The sequence below is a fragment of the Vipera berus genome, assembly GCF_964194415.1.
Source record: "Vipera berus genome assembly, chromosome: 1".
Classification (NCBI taxonomy): domain Eukaryota; kingdom Metazoa; phylum Chordata; class Lepidosauria; order Squamata; family Viperidae; genus Vipera; species Vipera berus.
The window spans coordinates 290,131,738-290,157,415 of NC_138202.1; the positions used below are offsets into that span (position 1 = coordinate 290,131,738).

Consider the following 25,678-nt stretch of genomic DNA (forward strand, 5'->3'; position numbering starts at 1 on the left):
CAGATCGAAGGACTCCTCTGCTTTTAAGCAGAGCAAGATGCTGAATCCACTCCTGCTGGATCTGGTTGTTATCCTGAGTTACTGAAGTAGGCAGAGCAGATGTGGGAGCTGTATAAATAGCAAGTATAAGACTTTAACTCTGGAACTTCAACTTTTTTTCTCTTGTTTCAACGATCATTTTTAAAAGAAAGGGAAGATGGCACCTAAATGATTTTCTGTAACAAGAATCGAAACCTAATTGGATATTAAAATGGCTTCTAAACCACCTAGATTTCCTGTTCCTAAAAGTGCCGGGGCATCGCCTGTCTAACAATCTGGACTTCAGTCTCTGATGCCACCTTCTGTAGTTGCTGCACCCGCATTGACTTTAAAAGATTTACAAGATGCCTTAAAACTCCAATCTGAACAAATCTCTGAACTTATTAATGAGAAAAATAAAGAAATACGAGAGGACATTTTGCTGGTATTTCAGGGATTCTCAGCTTGTATGGAGAGTCTGCAAGAATGTGTCGAGAAAGCTAATCAAAACAATGAGATATTGGAGGCTAAAATGTGTCAAGCTGAGGAAAAGATGGACAAAATTGATGATGAGGTGTTAATGGTACAATATAGAGATATGGAATTTGCTTTGCGCATAAGAGGTTTAAAGGAAAATTCCCAAGAAAATTTGGAAGAGATACTGGTGGATGCTCTGGCGCCAATTTTGGGATTTCAACCAGAAGGTTTTATAATGGAGATAGATAAAGCATTTCATGTTAATTCCTGGGTTGCCAGGCAAAGGAAACTGCCAAGAGATGTGGCTGTGTATTTTACAAAGAGAAAGATCAGAAACGTGGTTATTCAAGTTTTTTATAGTAATAGATTTAAAGTGGCTGATCAAGAGGTTTTGATTTTGAAGGAAATTCCCCCAAGAATTTTAAGAAAGAGGAAGGACTTTGTCTTTTTGACAGATGAATTAAAAAAACAACAGATTCAGTTCAGATGGGAGATACCAATTGGAATAATGGTGAATTATGCTGGTGTAAGATATTATTTAAATAAGTTTTGAAGGCACGAGATTTTTATTCTAATGTTTTGAAACCTGGTTCACCGCCATCTCCAGAAGCTAAAAGACGACACAACTACAATTGGAAAATAAGCAATGTGGTGAGGAAATTACTTCGCTGGTTTCAAAAGAGCAAGAGCAAACTTCAAAAGTTCTGCAACCCTTGAGCTTATTAGAAGAATCAAAGACCCAAAGAGTGACACGGGCTGCATCTAGACGAAAGGAACAACAACAACGGCAACAACAGAAACAGCATTCTATTACTACAGCTCAAGAACCTACTTCTACTGGAGCAGTGGGAGGAGCGAGACCAAAGAAGCAGATGCTTGTGGATTTGCAGGATATACTTCAAAGGCTTCAAGTAGCAAAAGATGGCGACAAAGTTTCTAATCCAGAATGTTAATGGTGTATTCACCACAAAAGAGAAAGAAAATATTTTAGTATCTGGAACAATTTAAAAATGATGTTATATTTGAGTATCTGATCAAAAATATTAGGATTTGAAATAGTTAAAAAGATTAAATATTTAGGGGTGTATCTTTCAGTTTTAAATATGAAATTATATAAAAATAATTATGAATTGTTATGGTTAAAAATATAAAAGGAAATAGATAGTTGGAGGAAACATGCGATAGAAAATATAAATGTGGGATTTAAACATGATATGATTTTATATAAAGAAATTCTTAGATTGGAATGAAACGTATGGTTATTAAAACCATTTAATATTTTAAAAGAGGAGAAGATAGTATAAATTTGGTATTAATAGGGGTAGTCATTAGCTAGATGGAAAGAAGATTAAAAATTGGTATTTGGAGGTGTGGTTGTGATGATGTAATGTATTATGTATGGGGTATTTGTGTAAATGTTAGAGCTTTTTAGAGAAAACAACAGCAGATCCTCAAAACAACATCTGCAAAGGAGGACAAATGTGTTTCCTGCTCTTATTTCATAACACAGCATCAAACCCCATGTTTTAGGGAGTGGTTATTAATTACTGGATATCTTTAAAAAATGTAGTGGCATATCCAATTAGGAACCCAAGTTTCTTTTTATATACAGATCAAGAGATCTGAAAGAATAGATGAATATTCAGTTTCATGTGAAATAAAGAACTGCTTCACATTTTACTACCGCCTTCTTCTTACTTTGCAGTAATGAAAGTATTTCAGGAAACTCACGTACCCAGCATTGATTCACATCCTTGTGCATAGTGCCCTTAATTCCTGCAATTGTCACTCAGTAAACATTTTCAGTTCTGTGTCAGACAACTCCAATATATAAAGCAGTTGGTTAGCAGAATCACTATGTCCTATTCCTTCTGTCATCTCTTAACAGCAATGGTTACTGGAGGAAGCCAGCTTTAATCTGATTTGTTATTTGTATTTGTGTACAGGTAACAATTGTATGAGAAAATGAGATTCTCTTTTAGTGCGTTTCAAAACCACTTGACCTGCCATCCTTCAGAGAACTGCAATATCTGGGCTTCAGAAATCTTTGACAATAGCCAGATGACAGAAAACAGTCATACAAAATTACAGATCCATGCTCAGTTTCACAATATTTAAAGCATTTTTCAGCTATTCACAATCTGATTTTATGAAGCTGTATTAATTATGACCAGAGTTTTTATGCTATCACAGATCAATAACCATCCTGGTTATTCTTGTAAATTTTCATTTATTCGGGCCACCTTTTTTAAAAAAAAAACATGCATATGCTGAAAAGGTAGCCTATATCACATTCTCTTGCAGCTTTTTCACTTTTGATCACTTCCATGAACCTGAAAAGGTATAAATAATTAAATAAATAAAATAATGACTTAGAAATTAAGAAGCACACAATTGTAATGTCATAGAAAAGAGTAACCCATTGTGCCACTTTTTTCCCCCTAAGTTTTCCTACAGCATACTTGGGAAAAATAAAGCAAACATTTCTGAAAGCACTCTGAATTAAAAAAACAACAACAACATTGGCTTATAAACCAGTAATAAACTCACTTGCTTTTTCTAACTGATGGAACCCACAGTGAGAACTGACCTCCTCCTTGCTCATCTCTGTACTTTGCATGGATCTCTACAACACAGTCCTTTCAACAGTTCCAAGAAGGCTCCACACCCATTTGCATCACTCAGGTTACCCTGATGGCACAGATAAACCTCCAGTTGGTCTTAATGCCTTGCTAAAAGAATGCAAATGACCAGCTGTCTGCAAGCAATATAAATCCTTCCGTTCCCCATCAGTCAGTCAGAGCTGAAGAAGCTTCTTGGATGAGAAGTGAAATATCTTCAAAGAAAAAAATGGAAATACCAGTTGCCTCATGAAGAAGCACCTATGGGATAACCATGACCTGGATCACTGAGAATCTCCATAGACATGGCTCTCTTAAGTATTCCTAAATTAGGACGTATAATGTTGTCAATATTTATTAATCCGACTTCCTCCACATTTTTGTAATTGGAAACCACTAGTTTTCAAAAGCAGATTTTGGCAGCAAAAGCTATATAATGTATATTACTTTTCCCCCCAAAGAAGCCAAAAATAGATACAGGGCATTAAGAAGACATCAAAGTCTATTCTTGTACTTTGAAAAATGCTGGGAACTGAGAGCCCTCAGCAAAGGAAATCAACTCAAAATGCTATAAGATAACACATAATTCTATTTCTTTCCCTGGAATTCTGGACTGTAATTTAACTACAAAAGCTGATGTCTCTTGTAAGATGAAAAAAAGGAAAAAGGACCTATAAATGAAATGCTATAGTTATTAAACAAGTTTCATGAAACACCAGCTTTGTTGCTTTGTGCCTATTTGTCCTTTGTGCCTATTGTCCCAGTATGAAAAACTACCAAAAGTGTTTATTTCAAATATAAAAGTAGAACTGAGTAGGCTTCTTTGGGAGAATTGTGTCAGTGTTAAAATTGACTAATAAACATTACCTTCAAATAAGGTTTAGTTGTCCTTAAATTTATCAAATCTCAGACAGGATATTTGTCATTACAGCAACACAGTGGCGTAGTGTGGGGGGTGCAGGGGGGGCCGGCCGCACCGGGCGCAACATCTGGGGGGGCGCGCTCGCACTCGCAGCTCTCTGCCCCTGCCTGGCTCACTCACTCTCTCTCACTGCAGTGCTGGCTGTGCGAATCCGATCCGAGCCGCCGGGTCACCGCCCACTGTGGAGGGGGGGTGCCAGGCGTGCGGTGCCTTGCCCCGGGTGCTGACAACCCACGCTACGCCACTGCAGCAACAGCCAATATTCATTGGCAAAGCAAGAAACAAATTCCAATTATATTCTAGACCTAGCTTTCCCCACCAAGTGCTGTTCATATATCTTAATCTTCAGTTCCCTTAAGTCTTGGTCAACACACGGAGTGTTAGAAATATGGATTTGTGCTACTGTTATGATGCTACTGTTAACTACACTAGTTTCTTTCACAATTACAAACCATTCTGGCCTGTTACCTGAGAACAAGTGTGTTGCATTTGGTCTGAAATATGTTCCAGGCAAAGGTTGTTTTGTATAGGACATCTAGGATCTAGGATCATCCTAAAGCCAGTTTGATCTAGTGGTTAAGACAACACTAGAAATCAGGATACTGTGATTTCTAGTCCCATCTAAGTTGGCTGGGTGACTTTAGGCTAGTCATTGTCTCTCACACCTATTCATCTCAAAAGGTTGTTATTCTGGGGAAAATACGAGAAGGATGGAATATCAGATATGTTCGCCACCTTGAATTATTGTACTGTACACTTCTAGCTATTGTCTGAGAAGTGAAGAGACATGCCATTTTACCTGTTATTTTTTACATTAATGAAATCTCAGATATCAGTTAGTTTGGGCATTTTCATCTGCTTAGTTTATTATTTATATTTGCAAGACCCCTATTAAAAAGGTTCTCCAAGTGTTGAACAATTATTTAAAAGCAGAGTGACAAAAAACTTTTTAATTTAATTGAAGCAGAAAAATGTAACATTCAAGAGAATGTTTCTCTGATCCATTTGCTCAAAAATGCTTACTTGAAGTTTTTTGCCATTGTTTTATCTATGTTGTACATAAAACTTCCATGCTGAATACCGTATGCTTGCACTGTCTGAAAAGGACAGAAGCTGGGTCAGCAAAGGGCAAAAATGTCTACACAGACATTTCAGGGCAAAGAGAACTTCACTGCACTGTGTTCCTCCTGAAATGCCTTTCTCTGCTTTAGAAAAACACAGCTGAATAAGTATATAAACAGAATTCAGAAGGTTTTAGTTTCATCAAAATAGATAGCTAGAAAAAAGCATAACATGACAGAAACTTTATCAGCTTCTATCACCTTCTGAAATAATTTCACTAGCAACTTATCGCTATACAGAATGATTTTTTTTTAAAAAAAAGCTGGCATAAAATAAATCTAGAATTGCAAATGCAGAATTTCATATGACTGAGAATACAGACTGGGACACAGCACAAGGTGCTTTATATAGGGTCATATATGAGGTGGACAGGATCATGAGGAGGCTGAGCTCGAGTTTTGATGGGAGCTTCCCGATACTCCCGTGTAACACCTCTTCTCCGTGAGCTGCATTGGCTTCCGGTTGCCCTCCGGGTGAGATTCAAGGTGCTGGTAATGACCTATAAAGCCCTAAATGGCTTGGGTCCGGACTATCTAAGGGAACACCTGCTGCCGGCATCATCTTCCCATCGTCCTGTGCGCCCCCACAGGGAGGGCCTTCTTAGGGTACCGCCGATTAATGAATGCCGGCGGGTGATCCCCAGGGGAAGGGCATTCTCTATGGGTGCGCCTGCCCTATGGAACCAACTACCCGCAGAACTTAGGACTGCCCCCGACCTTCGCTCATTTCGCCGCGACCTGAAAACTTGGCTCTTCGATCTGTTTGGTCCAGACTGTGGGGTTGTTAATTTAACTGGGCTTTAGATTTACTCTTGGGGCTTGAATTTAATTTAATTGTTTTATTTGTTTTTAATTTTTTGTATTCATGGTTTTAACTGCCCTGTAAACCGCCCTGAGTCCTACGGGAATAGGGCGGTATACAAATCCAATAAAATGAATAAAATAAATAAATAAATAAATTTGATACTACTGTAACTGACCTGGGCAGGACTACAGGGTGTAGTCTTTTTATTGAAAACCCAAATGTTAAAGAAAACACAGTTCCAAAATCCTGAGGAAATTCAATTAGAATATAAAATCAAGACACTGACTGTTGGATTCAGTTCCAAGGAATCTAATGAGACTTAATTCCTAAAGTGTTCAGGCTAAACAAGTCTGTGGGGTCCTTGGTGCTCTCTGTGCTTGGTGGTTTTCTTGCAGATGTTTCATTACCAAACTAGGTTAACATCGTCAGTGCATAAAACTCGCCCCGAGTCCCTCGGGAGAAGGGCGGTATATAAGAACAAATAAATAAATAAAACCACTAAGCTTAGAGAGCACCAAGGACCCCACAGTTGAACCCAGAGCTATAAATATTCTCTTCTATTAGCTAAACTATGAGGGAATAATAATGAACTCAGTGGGAATTAAATTGAGTAGATATTGTTAGGATTGTACCATAAATATGTACTTGTTTATTCACTTGTATTTCTCCTTTATTGTTTTTACAAATAACTCATGGTGACGAACATATCCAACATACCTTCCTTCTCCTATTTTCCCTACTACAACAACTCTGTGGGGTGAGTGGGACTGAGACACAGTGACTGGCCCAAGGTCCAATGCACAATAGATCTCATTTTCCTAAATGTATTTTCCAGTATTTCATATTTGGACTAAATGTTCCCTATTTCTTTCAGTATCCTTCATTTGCAAGGAAGGGGGAATTGTCTTGATGAAAGTATTTTAGCTGCTGATAAAAGCATTTAGGAGCATTAAGAAGAAGAAAAAAGTCACCTTTATGAAAAACAAGATACTTTTATTCTATCAATAAAAGGTAAGTATCTCCATGGTACTTGTTCATTTCAGCACAGGAGTTTTCCACAGACTCACACTCACACTCACTCTCTCTCTCTCTCTCTCTCTCTCTCTCTCTCTCTCTATATATATATATATATATATATATATATATATGTATGTATGTATGTATGTATGTATGTATGTATGTATGTATGTATATATGTGTAAATTTTAAATACACAAATATGAGCTGTCACCGGTGTGACTACTGCCTGTCGATGGCCTTCAGGTTAGGCTGAAACAGGAAATAAAGATTTGTCCCATGTTTGGGGCCTAGCAAGGTAATCTAAAAATAGTTAACAAGCATTTGACATATATATTTGTATATATGTGTGTGTGTGTATTATAATATTTTATTAATTTTCCAATTTCACATTTAAGTATTTAAGAAGCAATGTGGTGGCTGGGTTAATCAATAGTTCAATAACAAAATCTTTAGTACAAATCTCAAGTTACAACATCAAACATTTCCTCTCTTTTTCCCTTAACATTTACTGTCTCATATTTAAGCTAATACAGTTCTTATTATATCAACAGTAAAAACATCATTATTACATTTATCAGTAATTTTAAAGCTTATACATATCTTAATTATTTTTACATTCAATCTTCATAAACAATCCGTATCCTGTTATGAATTTTTTCTCAATTTTTAGTTTCCCATCAATATTCCAATTTAATATTTAATATAATTTAATTTAATCTTTGATATTTATAATTTTCAGGTTTTAGGTAACCAAGATTTCCCTTATCTCAATTCATAACAGAATCTAATATCCAAAATACACATTTTTATCTATTTGAATATAATCTTGTTCTATTTCCTAAAAGTTATCTATTTCCCACCATATTAAATTGTCTACTTAATAATACAATATCCCCTTTAATAAATCAAAACCATTGTATATATTACCTGGGTTAATAAATTAAACATATTCATAATAATAATTATTTTTTCTTTCAGGTCTAATTTTTAAATATTAAACAGATAAAATCCTTATTTTCAACTAATTTCCAAATATTTTAAATCTAATGACCAGAATTCCCCTTATCTCAACTTCTCCCTTTAACCCTCTAATTAATAATATGAAATCTCCTCTAATAAATCAAAACCCCAATTTTCTTTAGCCTTATTTTGTTTTTTCCTTTGCCAACTAGGCTTCAATATCAGTGCTTTTAGATCTTCAAATAGATCTCCCTCTATTATTATATATGTTATTTGAAATAAAGGAGACCATTTAATTGCCATTTTTTTTGAAGGACTAGCCCATTTTTATTCATAAAGTTGTCTCCCTATTATTCCAATTCCCCATAATTGCCCTGATATATTTATCTTCCATTCAATCTTCCATTCAATTTATCTTCCATTCAATTTATCTTCCATTCAATCCATTCAAGCCTCGGTGGAGCAGTGGGCTAATGCCTCCTTAAGTAACACCAGCTGCCTGCAATTAGTGCAGGTTCAAGTCCCACCAGGCTCAAGGTTGACTCAGCCTTCCATCCTTCCGAGGTAGGTAAAATGAGGACCCAGATTGTTGGGGGCAATTAAGCTGACTTTGTAATAATGCCGCTTGGGGGTGTGTGTGAAAGCCCTAATAAGCAGGCATATACATAGAATGAAGGCTACTGCTAAGCTTGTAAGCCGCCCTGAGTCTTCGGAGAAGGGCGGGATATAAATGGAATTAAAATAAAAAGAAATCTGTTCTTCTTTCTCAAATTTCTTCTGATTTATATAGAAAGTCTTTTCCATTTTCAATGTTGTCACTCCCTTTTCTGGATTTTCCATTAACTGTATTTGTTGGTCAATTGACTCCTCTGACTTGATATCTGATTGTTTCACTTCTTCTGTTATCTTCTGCATTGTTAGTTCTTTGGTTGTAGTCAAAGTTTGGGTTTGTGTATCTAAGCTGGCATCTTGATCTTTTATGTTAGGTCTTATTTTATCACAAGCTGAAAGAATGGTTTCATGTATTGCTTTCAACGTGGAAAGGATCTTTTTCTGGTCTTCATTCATCTCTTTTACATGTTTATAAATAGTCTTTATAGTAGAAGTCGTTTGTCAAACAAGATTTTATAGTCCACGGTATTTCATTATCTCATACAGTAACCAATATTCCTCAAATAAAGAGATAGGAAGGCAACTCCCCACATATAACTCTGAAAGTCAGTAAGGGTTTGCATTCATAGTTAAAGTAGGCCAGTTATGCTGCCCAGCTGTTCTTTTACAGCTGTTTCTCACAGGTGGTGCCAAGGTCAGAAGAGTCTTATCTAAGGTCTGGGCTTCAAGCCAAATCTCTATTAGGAAATAACAAGTTGTAATACCAAACTTCACCACAAGATGTCACCAATGCTATTTAAGGTTTTTTAAGTCCAAAATTTTTATAATCCTTTTTCCACTTTTATTTCTTTTCTGTAAATAAAAGCAAAAGTCCCCAATAAAAATAGGAAAACATTTGGTCCCCAAGTTTCAGAAGCATATCAATCCAATTAAAGTTGTTCTTTTAATGCTTTAATTCCCCTGGGTAGTCGGCCGCCGCTATTTTTAGAGGGTGGGATAGAAATTCCCTTCCCTTTTTCCTCACAGGGGGAAAGATACTTCAGGCAGCTTTTACAGGAAAAGAAAGTACTTAAGGTAAAGAGAAGATTGTTTCATCCACGTTGCTTTTGAAGTGCTTGGTGGTAAGTTTGACTTTGGCTGTCTGCAGCCTAGTGACAGGCCATATTACTATGGCTGGTCTTTCCTCCACCAGTTTGGAGGGCTGCCCCAAATTGAGCTGAAGGGCTGCCGCCCTCCAGCGATCAAGCGGGGTCCCCTCCTTGCTCGTCACCCCTACAGGGTGACTTTCAACCCTTTCCAGGGTCCCCCAGCAGAGCAAAACTGAATGTAGAAGACGGAGCTCGCCTTCCAGGGGCCGCAGCGGCCACAATGGCAAACTGGAAATCCTTCCACTGACTTTTTAAAAAGAGATGAAATGGCTAAAAAAAATGCCAAATCATTGGAAAAATTGTTACAAATGTCATCTGGCCTTTCCATATGAGTTGTCCCAAAAGTCTTGTGTATTTCAGCTTTTTTGCACTATTCTTCATAGAGGAATGTGTGATATACAGTAGCAGCCACAAACTCTATTTTTTTAACATCTTCAGTTCATCACACCAATATCCATGAGTATTATAAAGCAGATCCTCACAGGTAACAGATCTAGCAATACTCTCATGTTGGACTTCCACTACATGTGGAAGGATGAGTTGGAATGGTGCTCCCCCCAAAAAAAATTACCAACAAAAAGACTCTCTGAATATTAGATATATCTGGGTTATATGCCTGACATATCTTTACTATGTGAAAAGCAGTCCTTGTATAGATCCACAACTTCTTTGCAGCAATGTAGGAATGGTTTGCTGCAGTCACCTTTGGGGAGTTGTTGTTTTTCCCCCCTACTTCCTCATCTAGTCTACAGCCCTGGCATTTCTTGCTGTAGTCTCTCAGCCAAGTACTATCCAGTACTAGCCTGACATAACATTTGAGCTCAGACAAGATTAGCAGGGGGCTACCATTTATTAAAACAAGGTGACATCTCCTTTGAGATGAGCGCAGCTCCAAGGATTTCATGTAACTTTCTTGGCAACAGACCTCTCAGAATGCTTTCCTTTATTTCTCAGTCTATCTTACAGGTTGAGGTTAAAGTTAAGGTTAAGGTATCCCCTGGTGGTCCCCATCCAAGTATTAACCAGGCTCAACTCTGAATAACTTCCTAGCCAGGCAAGTTTGGGTAAATGCAGCACCTGCTAAATTATACCAAGAGCATATTTGGTACCCACAGTGGCCAGCTAGACACATTCAGGGAGCTCATGAGCCAGCCTTGAGGACAACATCCTTAAGTGAGCAATACCAGTTACTTGTGTTTCTTAACAATTGTTATTCAGAAGCATACAGCCTTTAATACTGAAGAGAAAGTGTAGAAAGCATGACCAGTAGTCCTTAATTGCCTTATCATCTGTAAATTTCCTTCAGTTCCTTTGAAAGTGATTTAAATTGCTAACTACTATTAAGTTGTAATGTATGTAGAATAAACTAAATATTGTTGTTTGTTTTCCATCTTCCACCATTCAGGTTATTTGAATGATCAAGGTTCTAGTAACATACGGCAAATATTATGCAAATACCCTATGGATTAAATTATAATTTAAATTTATAAATTAATCTTATTAAAAATTCAAAGGGATTGTCAAAGAATTGGGTGAACCTGAGTTCATATGGCCTTTATTAATTCTTTGCTGCTATCCCATTTGGAATTCCACATGAAACCCTGTTTTTAAGAATAATTACCACTCAACTGGAAAAGTGCAGAACAAGGCAATCAAAATAATCCATGTATTCAAACCCTGCTCTACAACAAAAAGTATTTACAGCTGGATAAACTGGGGATGGGGGAAACTACCGAAATATGAAACTATGGATAAAATAGAAATATTAGAATTCAGATTTATCCAATTGCATTTATTGGCACTTACAATTTGGAAAAAAGGGACAAGAATATTAGATCACATAATGTACTAGAAACAATGGTGGATAATAACTTAGGAAATTGCCCTTAAAGAGTTGAATGGTAAACATGTCTATTAATAACCATTCAAAATACTATACTTTTTAAAACTGGTATACCAAACAAAATGGTCTGATATTCTCAAATCTGTTTTCTCATGTTCTTTGAAATTGCTTTATCTACATACTAAATACGGGGGGGGGGGATTCTATCACATTGGTGGCTAGTATTATTTCACTTGGAAATAGAACTAAAATTCAAGGGAAGTAAGTAGTATCCAAAAGTAGAACATTATTTTCCTTTTTTTTAATTGAAAAGTTTTACAGTACATTTTTGAATACAAAACCCCTCCCATCCCCCTCCCCTCTTCCCAAACCTCCCCAACTCTCCCCTCCCCTCCCCCCTCCCCGACTTCCCAGAGCTAAATACAGGGTATAAAAATACAAACAAACATAATCTAAAATATGCAAACAACAATAAAATATTAAATTCTATCGCACTTTAACTCTTAATAAAATAACTACAAGCTAGTTATACATCATATAAATCCACTACTTATTCAAATGCTAAGTGAAACTTTTTAGACCCATATTTATTCTGGATATAATCAATCCATCTTGAACATTATTTTCCTAAATAAAAACTGTCACGTGTAATCTGAGTGATTTCTATGAACCTAACTGAACCCAATTGAAAAGGAAAACATATTAATTATTGTTGTTCCCTGCTTTAAAACAAGTAATATTGTATATTCATTCTGCTTATACAATATGCAATGTAATTAGGTGGGGGGGAAAGTCCATACAATGTGATATATACCTGTGTACCTGACAGTATGTAGATATATGTACGCCTGTTAACATCTAGTTAAATTCTGCAAGCAAGTTTGCTCATGTTTCATAGCTAAAAATGAAATCTCAGGAGTTTCAGGAACATCAATTTATTTTCATCTTGCCTGTATATATAAAAAGAATACAATCAGGAGAATTTAACTTGTGAATGGCATGCTTCACAATTACAAATGTCCTAAAAGGTATTAATTGGCTGAGAAAAAGATTTTACTATGAATGCAAATGCACTATAATGCAAGCATTTCTTTTCATGTTGATTAAATTATGGCTAATTATGACTCATTCACAATCAGCAAGGAAACTGGGTTTGCCAGACTTAAGCAAGAATACATTTTGAATTGTAATTCATTTTGCATGTATGGCTCATTTAAATTTCTGATTAAAAAAAGCAAGTATACACTGGGTTAAAAATAAATGCATGGAACCTGACCATGAACTAAAGCCATAGAAGAGAAATATCATTTGTTATACAATAGGCTGAATATTGGCTATGGGCCAGTTCTCATTTTTGCTTCTGTTGCCTGATGGCTAAACATGAATAACTTAAACAAGTGAATAAGGCAGTACAGATACAAGATTTCTAATGAAATATTCATTGTGATCACAAGCACAGCAGCAGATAAAATACTAAGTCCAAAGTTTTAAACCAGGATTTGTTAGATGCAAAACATAATTGCCTGGATTCAACTTGCACTGAACACCATTGCATGGTTGAGTTCACATATTATGCTAAGGGTTAGTGAGAGCAAAGAAACCAATTTTTGACCCAGTGCAATTAACAAAATCCAGATGATGCTTTTGGGATGAAGTAATCCTGATTCCATCACAGTAATTATAGCACAGAAAATCAATGACACATTTGTATATGGACATCAGGCCTATGCTTTCTCTTCCTACTATCACTGAGTTTTGGTTTTGCTTTGGCAGAGGAATGTTCAATACAGTCAGGAAATAAACATCTGATTCATTTGTTTCATTTAGTTCATTCTAGGACTGCCAATAATGCTGACTTCCCCACAAACTGAAGTTACTAATTTGAGGCAACCAATCTTCCATCATATTATGGTTTTTGACATCTAAATTCAATGCCTATTTGTAACAGATAGAAGCAAGTAGAATACAGTAAAATAAAACAGAGTTGCTAGGTCTTTAGGCCACCTCTGTTTTCATCTCCCTAACACAGGGGTCGGCAACCTTAAACACTCAACGAGCCACTTGGACCCGTTTCCCAGAGAAAAAAAAACCACTGGGAGCCGCAAAACTCTCTCACGCGCACGCAAGGGGGGCAGCTTGATTATATAGAGAAATAGAGGCTGCTGTGCATGAGTTCTCTCTCTCCCTCCCTCCCTCCCTCTCTCTCCCTCTCTTTCTCTCCCTTCCTCTCTCTCTCTCCTCCTCTCTCTCTCCCTGTCTCCAATCTTCTGCTCACCTGGCAAGCTGGCTTCACACTGTTCTCGGACAAGCTGACACACATTCTTATTGGGCTGGCTCTCCTGCCCTGCTTTCTGCTGCTTCCTGCTTCCTGTGGAGATGCAGCAAAGGCAGGAACCCCACCCAATTAGCTTGTCAGCTTCTCGGAGAACACACACACATACACAGAGAGAGAGAGAGAGGGGGGGGGAGAGGGAGAGGGAGAGAGAGAAGGGAAACACAAGTGCCTCTCTCTGTCTCTGTCTCTCTCTACAAATGGTGGAGGACTGGGAGCTACAGGAGAAGGCTGAAAGAGCTGCATGCGGCTCCAGGGCCACGGGTTGCCAACCCCTGCCCTAGCAAAAGCTGTGAGCTGAAATCTGCTGGATTATATAACCTGTTTCACAACTCTGATGACTTTAAAATGGATGGTTTTCAATTCCCCATGCTGGCTGGGAAATTCTTGGAGTGAAAATCCACCCATCTTATAGTCATCAAGGTGGAGAAGAACTGATCTAAACTATGCAAAAGTGGCTGAGTACATTATATAGGCAAATCTCAAAGTGAAACATGTGTTCTGCTATCTCTCAATGGAATGACATCCTGACTGTTCACTAAATACTGAACTCATTCATACAATCAAGAGTAGTCAGGAATCATTCATATCTGCTTTCTTAACCATTTATGGTAAAGAAAACACATTTGTTGCCCATTGTACACATGGGTAAAAAGCTGTTAAATACCTTCATTCTTATCATCATATTTTTATCATCTTTAGGATGATAAGAGGTATAGTCCAATATGTTTGAAGAGCACCAATTAGGAAAGACAGTTAAACATCACCCTGGTCATAATTATTTAGTGTTCAGCTGCAGAATCCATTCACCCCATTTCAGTCTGATTAAACCCCATATGAACGCCTATTTCAGAGCCAGCAGAGGTCTCTTACTTGTACTTTCAAAGCCCTGGATGACTTTGCCTCTTATTCCTCTGCTCTTATATCCAAAATATGCCTTTGTATCTCATTGTTTATGTAAATGTCTCCTGTACTATCAGAAAAACATAGCTCTTTCCCACTCTGCCTTATAAATTGGGAAGTAGCTGTTTGAATATAGTACTTCTATGATACCAACTCAACTTCTCATTGATCCACCTTTGGATCAAACCCATAAATCTCTGTACTTTACTGTAACTATATCTCCAAGTCTAAGCAAGAGGAGTTGAAACAACTGAATTTTAGGGCTTTATGCATAAAGCTCTAAAATCTTTCAGACTGATATTCATTCAGTGTTGTATTAAGTGTAATGAATTGACTCTTTAAAGCAGCCACCTTGTTTTACATTCACATGGAAAAACAAGGGGCATTTTAATGAACAGCAGAGTAGTCCAGTACTTTTACAAGGTCTGAATAGCAACTCCTCAGTCACTTTCAAAGTATGCACATACATTCATTTATTACATTTTTAAATCACCAGCAATCAAAGTCAGAAAGGGGCAGCATTCATTTAATTAAAAAATTACAGATAAAACAGCAGCCAAACAAAGCACATTTAGAACTACAAATAATATCTGCAGGGCTTTTTTGTCATAGAACGCCCAGAACAGAGTTCCAGCACCTTTTTTGGATGGAACCTTGTAGGGCTGGCAAGGCGGGCTGTATGATGTGTGTGAGTTCCAGCACCTTTTTTTTTTTTTACAAAAAAAGCACTATGTGTATAATACAAATAAATAATATAAATAAATAAAAAATAAAAATGTTTAGCTTTTCTCCATTTTTTAAGATCATTTTGTTGGATATGAAGATGTAACCTCTGGGGGGGAAATTAGATATAAATTTTGAATACTAATATAAGTCTTAAAATATAGATAACCATGGCAGCATTCCAAAATAACTACATCAGGGGCTAACTGCTAAAAATGAATTTCTCAGACTGTCTTATATGGAAAACTAAGCTTAGGAGCTATTTATGGAACAGATTAATGATCTTTCTAAAATACCAGATTGTTAGCTTTTCCATTTTAGTGGTTAAACACTTTAATTGAAGGGGGGGAAAAACTCTCTTCAGAAGTACGTTTTGAGATGAGCACATTTATTAACATGGCACATTGGTAATTTCAGTTATCTTGCCCACACAAAATCTTTCAAACCAAATAATGATCTCTAACTTCAAACAATTGAGCACCCCTTTTTATTCTACCATTTCAGCACAAATCCCTGTAGAACTATGGAAATAAATTATTATAATTTCAGTCTTAATTATATGAATTGCTAGTATCATTTTTGTTTCCATAACATCAATCGCATCCGCATTCTGAAGGTGAACACACATACATAAACCTACTTTAGGTACCACATATTACACAAAGTGAATGTGCTATATTATGAGATGTAATGGTGCAACATTTTGAGTCTTCATTTTTACTCCAATGAAATTGTCATGCAAAATTACACATCTACATGTACCATATATAGATTCAAAATGCATGGATGTGGTTGTTCCTTTTGATCTATTCTGAAATAACATATACAGATCCATTCTCTAACGTTACTTGCCAATGGATATTACCTGTTTGTTTTCATGTAGTGCCAATATCAATAATTTTGTGGTCAAAAACCACTCAGCTGGCACACATGACAGATCCAGATCTGCTCCCATTCATCTATCACCATCTTGTTTCTATTGCAGAATAATCTTTATTTGCACACTACATTAACTAGGTCACGGGGCATGAAGAACACTGAACCAGTTGACCAAGTCAATTAAACCTAAAGGAGTTAGAATTAGCCTTAGACAGACTTGTCTGTTTGGGATTAAACTAATTACCCAACCAACTGTGCCACCTGAATACTGACTAGAAGGTTAATGAATTTCTCCTCATTTATAATCAAAATGAAGCTCTAGAGCAGGGGTCTTCAAACTTGGCCCTTTTATGACTTGTGGACTTCAACTCCCAGAATTACTCAGCCAGGCATGCTGGCTGAGGAATTCTGGGAGTTGAAGTCCACAAGTCATAAAAGGGCCAAGTTTGAAGACCCCTGCTCTAGAGAGATCCCACAAAATGCGATTCTTTTAGGCGTACCATCTCTGTGCCCAGTTTGATTTTTACTGCCCTTGTAGGAATAGGTAATAATAATAATAATAATAATAATAATAATAATAATAATAATAATAATAATAATAATAATAATAATAATAAGGGCAGAAACATGTGTATTCAGTATGGCCTGTATAATTATCTACATTTGTTTAATCTATTTTAAATAAGAAAAGGTGTCCAACAATAGAAAGGAAAATGAATCTCTTAACCTTCTTGGTAACATTTGGGGAGACTGTAAATACAGCAATCACTTTCAGCACATTCCCAATTGTGTTGGTGGCACATGGACTGGAGGTAGGTAAATTGGAGGGGTGATTTTTGGGTGAACCAACTTATAGCCAGCAATTATTTACATTTGTTTGTCCAGATACAGTAGGTATGATGATACACTGTCATACTTCACTAGATTACACAATAACTTAAATTAAGATGCATCATCATCATTAAATTATGACAACACACTTCCAAAACAGTTCTAATAACTTGTATTCTCTTTTTTGCCAGTGTTAAAGATTCATAGATCAATATCAGAGTCTCCTATCTTCCATTCATTTCTTAATTATCTATCATTAAATTAACGTATAAGAATAATCAAGTTTGATAATAATAGAAAGATACTGGATATGTAGTATGGAGTAACACAATAGAGATTATTAAAGAATGGAGAGATTCACATTAATTATATATCAAGGAGTTAATTTTGATGTGAAGAAAAATTACAAGTCAAAGGCTGGCCTATTTCCTTCAAGACAATCTCCCAAAGTTCCAGAAAGTTTCTCCCAAACCTTTGTTATTCATAGATCATAGGCCCTAATTAAATAACCCAGCCTCGCACACTTTCAATATGGTGGGTCTTTGGGATCTTTGTATGTGTATATGAATGTTTGTGTATACACATACATGCAATTAGATGTTTAAATCTGCAAAATGGTACGTTGAGTTACAACGATGTTGCTTTGAAAATGAAAATACAGCCCCGAAACCTAGGTTGAAACAGAATTGCTAAATTAAAACTGGTAATGGACAATGAAAACACATTGTAATTCGTGTATGTGACAACAAAAGAAAAGATATGTACAGTTGTGGCTTCCCATTTGTCATTGGTAAAGATATTTCAGCCTGGTTATATTCTTGCTGTGACACTTTTTAGCTGTGCCTTTTGTTATTTTATTTTAACAGTTCAGTATCTACCCATCTCAAGAAGTGACTCCAATATTAAATATAAGAATATTACAATAAAAATTACAAAAATTATAAACTATAATGGTATGCGGGAACAATCTTGGGAGACAGAAGAAAAAGATACTGAAGGCACAGCCTGCAGTTGTATAACAGACAAAAAAACGAAACCCAGAAAGGAACTTCCCTTAATTTCTAAGGCTGTAAAAAAAGCTGGCAGGAAATTTGTATAGTTAGACTTACAAGATTAATGTCAGCCTTCCCAGAATCATGACCAGCTGAGCTAGTTCTACTTTACCGTAAGACTACATTAACAGACTCTTCCAAATCAAGCAACATTACAACAATTGGATCAACAGTTCTCAGAATACCTAGTCAAGTAGATTTAACGCTCAATGGAAAAGAATATCAGCAGCTGAGGACTGAACTGTGAAATCCTTGGTGCTTTCTGAGTTTTCAGATGTTTCATTATGCAGTTGGTCAACATCATCAGTGTGAGTGATCATCAGAGAGTGCACTGATGATGTTACCTAGCAGGGTAATAAAATGTCTCCAAGCAAACACCAAGATCAGACAGCACCAGGACTGCACAGATTTAACTATACTGACAGACAGTGCATATTAATATGTTTAGGTATTGCCTTGGTGGAGCAGTGGGCTAATGCCTCCTTAAGTAACACCAGCTGCCTGCAATTAGTGCAGGTTCAAGTCCCACCAGGCTCAAGGTTGACTCAGCCTTCCATCCTTCCGAGGTAGGTAAAATGAGGACCCAGCTTGTTGGGGGCAATTAAGCTGACTTTGTAATAATGCCGCTTGGGGTGTGTGTGAAAGCCCTAATAAGCAGGTATATACATAGAATGAAGGCTATTGCTAAGCACATTGATTTGTGCTTTAGATTGTAAGCCGCCCTGAGTCTTCGGAGAAGGGCGGGATATAAATGGGATTAAAAATAAATAAATAAAATAAAAAAATTCCTGTTTTGCCATGGTTTTAAGAAACCACTAAAGGACTGGGAATTAAAACATGTTTAAGGTGACTGATTTCTATAGGTTTGTGTTTTCTGTAATGTTGTTGCCTGCGTACTCCATGGCGGCAAATTCTGTGTGAACCAAGGCCAAAATTGACAATGAAGCTATTGATGGAACAAATAAGGTCAGCCTTGCCATTAAATATCTAAAAATCACAAATCGGATCTCATAATTTTCAGGGGAGTAAAAAGTCACTATAGAGCTACACTAAAGAAGAAAAAAACAGTAAAAAGCTATATCTTGGTATCCAAAAAATACCAGTCCCAAACTCCTAACTTGTAGGAATTATAGTTTGCCTGCCCATATTCAATTCTGCAATATCGGCAAGTACTATATATGGTATGGAAGGAATAAATGAGATTTCCAGGCAAATTATCCTAGCATTTAGCAACGTCATGATTCCTAGAACTTAGTCCATTTTTAAATACTCGAAAGAATTTAATATAAAATGAAAGAAATAGTCTTAGGATGTTTATGTCCTTCCAAATTATGAGCAAAGAAATAACGGTATATTTTGAAAGACAGAATGGCCTTATCTTATCAGCTTGATAACATTTTGTCAGAGTAATGCAACTGTTGTTCTCCTCTTTAAAAGAAAAACTTATCCTCCAGGCACAATCCTCTTTGCATCCAAACATCTTCAGCTTTGAAATAAAAGTTTATCTAATGTGACATATACCAAAACAAGGCTTTTGTGTGCCTCAACAGGGATTCGGGAAGGTTGGTTAATGCAAGTAAGAAAGCCCTTTGGAAAGAATTCCAGCTGCTGCAGTGCCACACACCCAGTTGAAAGCCCCTGAGAAAACAGCAGAAGCAATGGATTGCAAATCAGGGCTAATTCTGGCAAGGCCCCATTACAAGTGGCAGTGTGATTCTAAGTGTTCAGTAATGGAATAGAAAGAATAGGCTGGTTTTTTTGCCATCAGATAGATATAATATATATTAAAATTGCTGCAAAACTACAGCATAGTTTGATAAAACTGATAGTAAAACTGCCTGATAGTAATTCAGTTCTCAAGAAACAATATTGCACTCACAGGCATTGGCAGTTGCGTTTCTGTGCAAAACAGAAGAACTGCATTCATATTTTCGAAGTAAATGATAAATGTGAACTAATGAGGCAGAACCATTCTCTCCCAATGGGGCTTCTCCCAAGTACAGGTGGTCCTCGACTTACAACAGTTCATTTTGTGATCGTTCAAAGTTACAATGGCACTGGAAAAAGTGGCTTATGGCTGTTTTTCACACTTATGACCATGGCTGCATCTCCATGGTCTTATGATCAAAATGCTTGGCAATGGACTCATATTTATGACAGTTGCAGTATTTCAGGGTCATGTGATCACCTTTTGAGACTTTCTGACAAGCAAAGCCAATGGGGAAGCCAGATTCACTTAACAACTGAGTTACCAACTTAACAACATCAGTGATTCACTTAACAACTGTGGCAAGAAAAGTCGTAAAATGGGGCAAAGCTCACTTAGCCAATGTGTCACTCAGCAACAGAAATTTTGGGCTCAGTTGTGGTCGTAAGTAAAGGACTACCTGTAAAAAAATGACAGCACAAGAGATCTTGGGTGGGAGATGAGCATTGTGGGGAGATACATATGCATTTTCTGCGCATCCTTTCTGCCACTGATTTTATTTATTCCAAATTTTCTCTTCCTCCCCCACAAACATTAGTTATCCAGCAGGTAAAACTCCAGTTACAGGAATTCTTTAGCTCTTCAGACTTAGGGAGACTGATAATAATTACTTGGACCTATCAGGGACGCGGTGGCTCAGTGGGTTAGGACGCTGAGCTTGTCGATCAGAAGGTCGGCAGTTTGGCGGGTCGAATCCCGAGTGCCGCGTAACAGAGTGAGCGCCTGTTACTCGTCCCAGCTTCTGCCAACCTAGCAGTTCGAAAGCACGTAAAAATGCAAGTAGAAAAATAGGGACCACTGCGGTGGGAAGGTAACAGCGTTCCATGTGCCTTTGGCGTCTAGTCATGCCGGCCACATGACCACGGAGATGTCCTTGGACAAACGCTGGCTCTTTGGCTATGAAACGGAGATGAGCACCGGCCCCTAGAGTCGGAAACGACTAGCACGCATGTGCGGGGGAACCTTTACCTTTACCTTTATCAGGTATGACTGTGGTTCATGGCCACATATTTAGTTCTCCAACATGTGCTGCCTCTGAAGAATGTTCATAACCTTCAGTTGCTTCAGAATGATGTATCAGAATGTTAACCGAGGTCAGTTATGAAGTATACATGACTCCAAGGTTGCCTTCTAGGACCTGTAATGCTCTACAATGCTCTACATTAATTGAGTCCATTTACCTGAAGGAGCAACTCCTCACACCACAGCCTGATATGCTTTGCAATATTTTGAAGGTCATTTTAAGTTATTTTCCTGAAATGCACTTGATAAAGGTTTCAGAGAGAATTCTCCTGTGCAGCTATCAACATTTCAGTCCGAGGAAAACATTTTGTGAAAACTTTGGCTCCAGCAACCAATCAAACATACTACTGGAATGGAATGCTGTTTTGGCTCCTATTTCTGGTGCTTCCTACAAAAGCAAAACACAGGCATGACAGTTTTTCTATCCGGAGGTCCTCGAAGGTGATTTGATTCCTTATTGGAATTCCTTTCTCTTTCCAGAACAACATTTTCTTATCTGCCTACCAGTTGTCCACTAGCCTCTGAGAGTGAAGTTAGAACTGAAGAAGACCACCTCAGACTGTTTTTTTTTAAGAAAAAAAAATCTACCCATTCATGCCAATAGCAATAATAATTTATACCTGGCACAAACAAAAGTACAGTTAACACAGTAATGTCCTCCAAAGTCAAACACATCTCTCTCTCAGGTCATGAGGAGCCAAGATATATCAAAATGCTATACATATTTGCAAAACAATCAATATGCAAGCACCAAATTCACGATAAATACAGTACCATCATCAGAGGCAATCCGATCTATCTGAATGGATATTTGTGTATTTCCATACAATGTGCAAATCTAGGCATATTTACTTAGAGGTAAGTCCCTGAGAATTCCCTGTGTATTTCTTAGCAGATTTGTGAAAACTGCCTTCATGGATGAAAATTAGTTACATACATACAGTTACATACCAATAGCAATCCCATTGTTAATTGACTACCTTTTTGTTCTATTTTGCTTAATGTGAGCACAACTCTGTTAGCCTTTCTATAACAATTACATAACAGTATGACCGTTGATGTTTTAATTTGGATTGGGAATGTTTTTGTAACAACATATTTCAGTACAATCCTATGCAAACATTATCGACATAGTATTATCAACTAAGTTAAACAAGCTATTGTGGAATGTATGACACCATCACATGTAATCTGGTCAAGCAGATGAATTGGTTCTGATAATATGGATTCTGGCTCCAAAAGACAAATTTCCCAGGTGTAGAACACAGTAACAACTAGCACAACCATCCAATGAAAGTTTATCAGAACAAAATACTGATGAAGAAGGATAACATACACAATTTGAGATGCATAGGGCTGCAATATGTAGAAAAGCTGTTGGATATCAGGTGCCCTGGCACTAGTAAAAGGCTTTTCAATAAGAAAGCCCTAGTTACATATAATTAGTGTTTTAAAGTTTGTTTATTAAATATAATTCTTATCGCAATGATACTATTAAAATCCTATCTGTAAAAACAGGATACAAGCTATTTCAGATATTTTCTCTGCATTAACAAAATATACTTAACTTCTTTGCTAATCCATTGTTGCTAGTGAGAGATATTTTTGTACATAATTTAACCAAACAAGCTAAATTTACATATCTGTCTAAACCCTCCTCCCCATAAAATGAAATTTAACCAAACCTAATAAAAATGTCATGCTAACATAGTTATTGGTTTGATGTTTTAATGGTATAGGACTGAGTAAAAATGAGTGGCATCAGCACAAGAATTTTGAACATGCACAAATTGTTTTAAAAATAAATATCTTTTAGTCCTTTTTTTCAAAAAAGGTTAGACTGAAAATATTTCATAATCATCAGCCATAGATACATTTTAATGCCATATATTTTCATCTATTTAATATATATCTTACATCAGTTCCCAACAAAAGGAGTTATATTGGAGTTATGATTTAAAAAGTCCTTTTGAAGAATACAAGGGTTTAGTGAAACTGAGACTGTTAAGATGTTCCACTTCTTCTAACAAATTGAATTTTCTGTCCAAAAAATGCTTTTGTCATTCCCATAGTTTATAGATGAATGAATAAAATCAAGAATTTCAACATGGCTGTTTTCTCCCTTTCCACTGTATGCACCACTCAGATAAAAGCTAAGCAACACAGACGTAACATTATGATGTTTAGCTTTATTGATTGAAACTTGGAGTGACTGATTGAAGCCTGATATGTTTCATACTTGCTATATGCCAGTCACTCTCTCTCAAACCTACCTACTCACAGCATTGTTGCTGTGGCATTGGGGAGGGGGGGGAAAGACACCTCTATTTCTTTGGGCTAAGTTCTCAAAAAAAGGCAGAAGATCAATGTAATAGATAAATTAATCATTATTGTACCATATCCAGTTGCCTACCTTTCTGTACACCAACATATTTGGGGATTCATCAGCTACCCCATTGCTGCTCTGTCCATAGTTATTTCCTTGTGCCATGTCTTAAGGGCTGGGGGTTGTGGTAACTTTTTTGCAGAGCAACTAGCCTCTGTGAAGAATGAAAGTTATCTCAGTCAAATATTCTTTGGTAAGCAACTCCTCACGTCCGCAGTAGACAGCTCTAACTTTCTTCCAGTTCCTTAACAGGAAGTGTCCTTTTTCACTCAGCCCTGTGGCCCTGCCCCAACTCCTGCCTTAAACCAACGCAGTAATTTCCTTCCAGCACCATCCAGCGGCCACTGGAAGTTTCATCTTGCCACTCCATTCTTGACTAAACCAGCAGACTTTGCTTGAATGGCCATTCAGGAGTCCTTAGCATCAACATCCTAGAACCAGCATCACAGTGATGTAAGCATCTTTTCTAGCAACGGTTGCTTCCCCCCCCCCTCCGCCCGCAAAGCAAAACTTCCCACTGGACTGCAACCTTCGCCCTAGATTTCAGCCACTTCCTTGCAGCTTTATTCAACGTGGACCTACTTCTGTGCCACGTTAAAAAACAAAGAAACGATCCAGCGCCTTTGACTCTGCGACAGTCAGCCACGTGTCTGCTTTCAAATCCACACCTTTCCTTCCCAGGACCAACCTGAGGACCCGTTCTCTTCCCCCTTTCCTCTTCCCCCTTACTCTTCAATCACCCGGCCGCCTCAGCAAGGCGAAGCAGCATTCTGCGCCTCGCTCTTCTATGAGTTGGGAGAACCCGACTCGACTCTAAGAGCGGCCCTGACCCCCTCTAAGCCCGAACACAACACAAAGGTTGCTTTGGCAGTCCTGGGCTCGCAGGTTCGGTTCCACAGTGGTCCTCAACAGCTCTCCCCTTCCTCCCGCCTCCTCCTCCTCCTCCTCCTCCTCCTGGCAGCAGCCTTTTTGAGGCGGGCGTCTGCCTTTTTGCCTTTCGGCAGCAAATGGCAGGCGCGAGATTGTTTTGCCCTGCGAGGGAAAGCGGAGAAGCTGCCTGGGATTTCAGCACCGCGGACAGTGCCTCGGGCACCTCCTCCTCCTCCTCCTCCTCCTCCTCCTCCTCCTCCCGCCCGCCCGCTGCTGGTTTTCCCAGCCGAAGGCAAGCCAGCCAGGCAAAATTCCCCCACTTCCCGCCGCCTGGCGTTATTTACCTCCTGGGCCAAGGTCACTCGGCGCACAGCGGCAGCTCTTTTCTCCACGCCTGCTTGGACCACCCAGCCAGCCCCGTGCAATTAGGGCTCAGCCGGCAGGAAACAAGGCTTGTTCATCACACAAGCAGCGCGCACACACACACACACACGCCGCACTGCTTTGCTCGCGCTGCCGCCGCCGCCGCCGCCGCCGCTCCTCCGGCGTTTGCAACTCCCTCCAAGCTTCGCTGAAGCGGAGCCAGCGGCAGCGGCGAGAGCGCTTCCCTCCCTCCCTCCCTGGAATGGAGCGAGGCTGTCCGTCACGTGGGAAAATGGAACGTCAAAGGTGCCGCCGCCGCCGCCACATGGCAACTGCGAAAAGCTCCCTTTGCGCTCGACTTTCCCGCGGGGGTGGTGGGATTGGACGGAGAAGGTGGGCGGCAAGAAATTGCTGACATCGACTCTGGGTTGGGCAGTAACCGGGACGGTGATTTCGGCAAAATTAAGGCATCGGGGAGGGGGGAGAGAAAGCGAGAGAAGCCTCTGTTGCCACCTGCCTTCCTTTTAAACTAGGGGTCTTCAAACTTGGCCCTTTTATGACTTGTGGACTTCAACTCCCAGAATTCCTCAGCCAGCAAAGCTGGCTGAGGAATTCTGGGAGTTGAAGTCCACAAGTCATAAAAGGGCCAAGTTTGAAGACCCCTGTTTTAAACGAAGCCTAATCTGGGCGCGGAACGCAACGGGAAATTAAGCCGATCTGCCTCAAACCGGCTTCGAAAAGAGACCAAACGGGCCCTTGAGCCCGATTAGAAACCTAGTTCA

At 38.3% G+C, this 25,678-nt stretch overlaps 1 protein-coding gene across 12 annotated transcripts in view; it reads right to left on the reverse strand.

The window, feature by feature from the left end:
- RGS7 (regulator of G protein signaling 7) overlaps positions 1 to 23,768 on the reverse strand; it is a gene marked incomplete at both ends in the record, with an annotated part of 189,726 nt that extends 165,958 nt beyond the window's left edge. For all 12 annotated transcript variants that reach the window (XM_081323372.1, XM_081323366.1, XM_081323373.1 and 9 more), the window contains one exon: positions 23,691 to 23,768. In XM_081323372.1, coding sequence (XP_081179498.1) covers positions 23,691 to 23,768 — 78 coding nt within the window. The remainder of the gene's footprint in view (positions 1 to 23,690) is intronic.
- Positions 23,769 to 25,678: the final 1,910 nt, after the last annotated feature.